This window comes from Hippoglossus stenolepis, chromosome 19 (assembly GCF_022539355.2).
Source record: "Hippoglossus stenolepis isolate QCI-W04-F060 chromosome 19, HSTE1.2, whole genome shotgun sequence".
NCBI classification, from domain to species: domain Eukaryota; kingdom Metazoa; phylum Chordata; class Actinopteri; order Pleuronectiformes; family Pleuronectidae; genus Hippoglossus; species Hippoglossus stenolepis.
In genome coordinates this window covers 13,183,176-13,187,707 of record NC_061501.1, presented here as the reverse complement: position 1 = coordinate 13,187,707, position 4,532 = coordinate 13,183,176, and the positions used below count along the sequence as shown (strand labels likewise).

The 4,532-nt window shown below is 43.3% G+C and overlaps 1 protein-coding gene across 1 annotated transcript; it reads right to left on the bottom strand.

Annotated features, from left to right (window-relative positions):
- Positions 1-267: 267 nt before the first annotated feature.
- On the bottom strand, positions 268-3,975 carry slc35g2b (solute carrier family 35 member G2b). Its single transcript, XM_035142623.2, has 2 exons — positions 3,574-3,975; positions 268-2,040 (listed from the first exon to the last, which is right to left on the bottom strand). The coding sequence occupies exon 2, from the start codon at positions 2,011-2,013 to the stop codon at positions 763-765; it is 1,251 nt and encodes a 416-aa protein (XP_034998514.1). The 5' UTR covers positions 2,014-2,040; positions 3,574-3,975; the 3' UTR covers positions 268-762.
- Between the last annotated feature and the right edge of the window lie 557 nt (positions 3,976-4,532).

Here is a 4,532-nt window from a genome sequence, read left to right as displayed (position 1 = left end):
AAGTAATCACTGGTGTTAAGTATCAACCAGCTGCTTGGGTCACGACGTACGCAAGAGGCAACGAGAAAACCACTGAAAAAAGGTGCATTTTGTGCACAAAGTATTGAGAGAAATTAAGGACAGATTACTTGTTTTCCTCTGCACAAATAGTCTTGAGAAATCCACTCGTAAATCTATATATAATCTGTAGTGAGAACAATCTCAGGCCTCTATCCCAGGACACGGAGGCAAGCAACAGATTGAGGGAAACAAAATCAATACCAGATGTTTTATAAAAAGTGGGTGGTATTTATTTTTATTCTTTCAATCCTTGTACGTAGTATGAATGAGTTCTGGGCTGACATTTACACAGTGTGACAAGTGTGGCAGCGTGACAACAGAGGGATGCAACACACCTCCTTGATGTCATGATTGTAAAAGGTGTATGTCAATCAAACAATGTTCACACACTGCCACTCACAAGACCAGATTTCATATGATTTCAAATATTGGCGCAAGAAAAAAATGTAACTGATTCCTCCTTTTTTTGCTGACATTTTGGTCTGTGACACAATTTGACATCAAAATCAGTATCATCAGGGGGAAATAGTCACCACATTACATTTGTCTTTTATTTCACACACAAATATTAAGACATTAGTTACACAACTGGTACTCTTCCAACAACACAACAATACAAAATCATCAGAATCAAGACCCAGACATTCTTTAAATTGCACAACCAAGCAACATTGTAAACAAACAGACTTGACATATTGAAACTCATTTGATGGGCGAGTCCAGGATCTCTTGATAATCCTGCCGAACGGCCCTGCTCACCCTGTACAGCTTCACTCCTGTCAGGGTGAACACGCTGATCATGATGACCAGGCCTCCGATGACGTCGTAGACGGACGGGATCATTCTCAGGACAATGAGCTGGAGGAACATGGCAACCACGATCTCGAGGTGCTGCACGGTGCTGACTAAGGCTGGATGAAACCTGTTTAGGGCATAGTATACTCCCAAGAACGCCACGGTAGAGCAGATACAGATCCCAATTAAATAGCCCCAGGTCTCCCCATCGAGAGGAATGATGGGCTCCTGCATGATAAACATGGTGGAGGCGCCCCACACTGTGCCTGTCCAGCCGAAGGTAAAGAGTGCAGTCCACATGCTCACGCGCTCCTTAATGGCTCTGTAGACGATCATGGAGAGGGCAGCTGTCAAACCGGCCACCACTGTCATTGTATAGCCAAAGGCCTCCTTCCAAAAGGTCAACCTGGACTTCTCCTCGTCCGCTACGTTTGGCACCATGACCAGACACAGACCAAACACGCTGCCCACCACCGTGACCACATCTGTGTAGCCCAGCCTCTCATCCAGGAGCAGGAAGGCCAGTACTGCACTGAAGACTGTGGTAGAGGCACGCCACATGAGGGTGCCATTACTCGGGGGTACTATGGCAAAAGAGGTGTAGGCGCAGGTGATGGAGATAACGTTGCAGATGCCGTAGAAGAAGAGACGCAGGCGGTAGCCCTTAGGGCCAAAGGGGGCCTCGTGGTAGTAGAAGACCACCAGGATGGACAGCACTTGGATCACAGAGCGGATGAAGAGCAGCTCGAGGGAGGGCACTTTAGAGCGGTCGGCTGCTAAACGAGTAATCAGTGCCACACAACCGTGAGCCACGGCGGCCCCAAATAAGGCCATCCAGGTCACCCTGGAGGCCAACACATTCGCCTCGCCGAAGCTCGCCAGCTGACCCCCGACCCCCTTGTCTCTTTGCACACTTGGCGGCTTAGGTGGGGTCTCCATGGTCCCAAAGAAAGTCCTGCCACCTTTGCTGTCTGAGACAAGTCTCTTGTCCACGTTAGCCTCTGCGAAGGCGCCAAATTCCTCAAAAGAGGGTGCATCATCGTACCCTTCGTCGCCAGGCTGAGGAAAGTGAGTGGCATATTTCACTGTCACTGTGTTTGGGTGAATCTTAACCCTCTTTTTGGATCCGTACTGGAGCGAAGATGCTGGTACATCCATGTTTCTTCAGGGTTCAGAAGGTGAAGTCTGAAAAATTCAATAAAAATCATTAAAGTGTGATCGTAACAAAACAAAATAAATACATTCTTTCCCTATGGACTGATTTAGTTTTAATATTTGGACTAAAACCAATATTTTTTGCATAATTGATCTATTGGTTTCTTAATGTCCACCCTCATACACACGTGCACACAAGTATACACATGCTGTCAAAATCACATACGTGCATGAACACAAATAAAGCACACACCTACACCTAGCTCACAACTTCTCTTAAGTTTAAGTGTGTAACTTAGTGGAGGCTGTTTTGTGTTACGTGATTCTCAAATAACTCTGTGCTCTTGAACAAGACTGTGTGGGAAACTGAATGATTGATTAATTAATCAATTATAAACTAGTTGATATGGATCAAGGTGCAGATCACTTGTCTGCATATGAATGACTCGTTTGACAATCATTGTTGTCAGTGTTGCCGGTGCAAGGTAGGCCCTCCATTACCAAACAGGTACTGTAGGTCAGACTATTTGAACTATGTGTTGACTGGTTGCATGTCAGATTTATGGCCTTCCTCATTAGCTGAAGGGATATATGCTCCCTTGGAAAAGTATTTTTTTGTATTTTTAGAATACAGTTTATTTTGATCCACAGTGTGGCTGCTGTATTGTGTGTGTTTTATTTTGATAAACTTACAATTAGGGTATTTGATAAGTTATTTTAAAATACATTTGTATGTATCTCTGCCCTGCACACACGTATATATACTCTACAAGCTCATATAAGCAAAGCAGCAAACATTGTGAGGCTGATGCAGTATGATGGGGATGAAATTACATAACAGGAAAAACCACGGAGGGGATGATACACGAATGTGGGCCACTCATGAGATGAATGGAGTTGCACACCATCAAATAGCAACAAAAAAAAATCCTGCGTGAAAGGGTTAAATGTATTGAATCGTTTTTAATGGTTCCTTCAGCCACGTGATATTTCTGACGCTTCGATTTTTAATGGGATTTGGTTTAAATACGCTATCGCACAACCTTCAAACTAAATTAATTCCAATAAACTAAAAATGAAAACCAATCCATGTAAATAATAGTATGTTTAGTATTACAAATATATTTTTCTCCCATAGTCACATTCATTATGTCAATCCCATTGGACAAAGCATAAATCAAAACCACAAGGGGGCAGAGAGAGACGCTCTCTCGCCCTCTCTCCTCATGATCGCGGTTATTCCTCGTTTTGGGCACATTATTATTTTAACTTAATTATTCACAATAAACGTCGTTAATGTGAGTATGAAAGAAAAACGCCAATAAAAAAATCGCATGTGTACGATAGAGAAAGAAGAAGCGTTGAGCCTTTCAAAAAAGATCCAGATACACATTTTTTTTGCAGATGAAATTATTATTTTCAAGGATGCACGGAGACTGAAAATAAAGAATGAAGCCAATAGTTTAGTTGAGGGTATAAAAATGACCCAAATAAGGCGTTTGCATTGTAGTAATAACTGAATGCAGCTAAATCAATCAGCCACAATGTGAATACACGTCTTACCGTTTCTTCTTTAAATAGTCCCTGTTGATGCATGAACTCGGGTTCGTGTCATAAACAAAGATCTAGTTCTTGATCCCTACGTTTGGTCAACTGCAATCTCTCCATCTCCCCCCTCGAGTGGAGCGACTCCTGAAAGATGCGTAATTTCTCCTCCAAGCTGTCGACGGGCGCTGCTCCTGCTCCTGCTCCTGCTCCTGCTTCAGCAGCTCATGAGGCTGAAGCTGCTGCTGCTGCTGATGAAGATGATGATGAGGAAGAAGAAGCCGGGGAGAGTAGCAACTGTCACTGTCACAGCCAGTGGTTTCTCCTCCTGCTCCTCCTCCTCCTCCTCATCAGGACTGCTTCCCACCTAGACTCATACTTCGTCATCTCTCAGAAGGGGAAAATGGATGTGCGTCGGGTTGTCGCCTTCATCATCCTCATCATCCTCATCATCATCATCATACAATCACAACCCATGCACTTCAAGAGGAAGATTTGATTTCCCAGTCTGAAATAATTATGCTGCATGAGAGGAAGAGGAAGATTGCAATCATGTTCTGCCATTTTTGTCAATTTAAAACATGCATTTGTTTAATTATACTTTGTAGGTTGTAAACATAGACAGCGTCATTATGGTACATTTCTGATTTATTAGTACGGCTGCACTGTATTTGATTAGCCCAGGCACACTAATAGATAATGAGTGGACTTGCTCATGTACTTGGTGTACCAGCTTGAGGTAATTGGAATTCCCATAATCCTCTGTGGAATCCTCTCATTGCACCAACACGACTCTCATGAGGGTTGTTCTCTGTCCTCCTCGTTTCGCTACATCTTCCTCTCTTTCCGGAGAACAATAAATTCATCCGTCCATCTTTAAATCACTTTCATATATTGATCTATTGTGCACAAAGGAAGGCTAATTCATCAATGGCTGCTGAACACAAGCAAAGGGGTGTGTGTGTGTGTGTGTCTGT

Bases quoted from the DNA above. Each gene is read 5' to 3' on its own strand.
- slc35g2b (XM_035142623.2), bottom strand. From the start codon at position 2,013: ATGGATGTACCAGCATCTTCGCTCCAGTACGGATCCAAAAAGAGGGTT.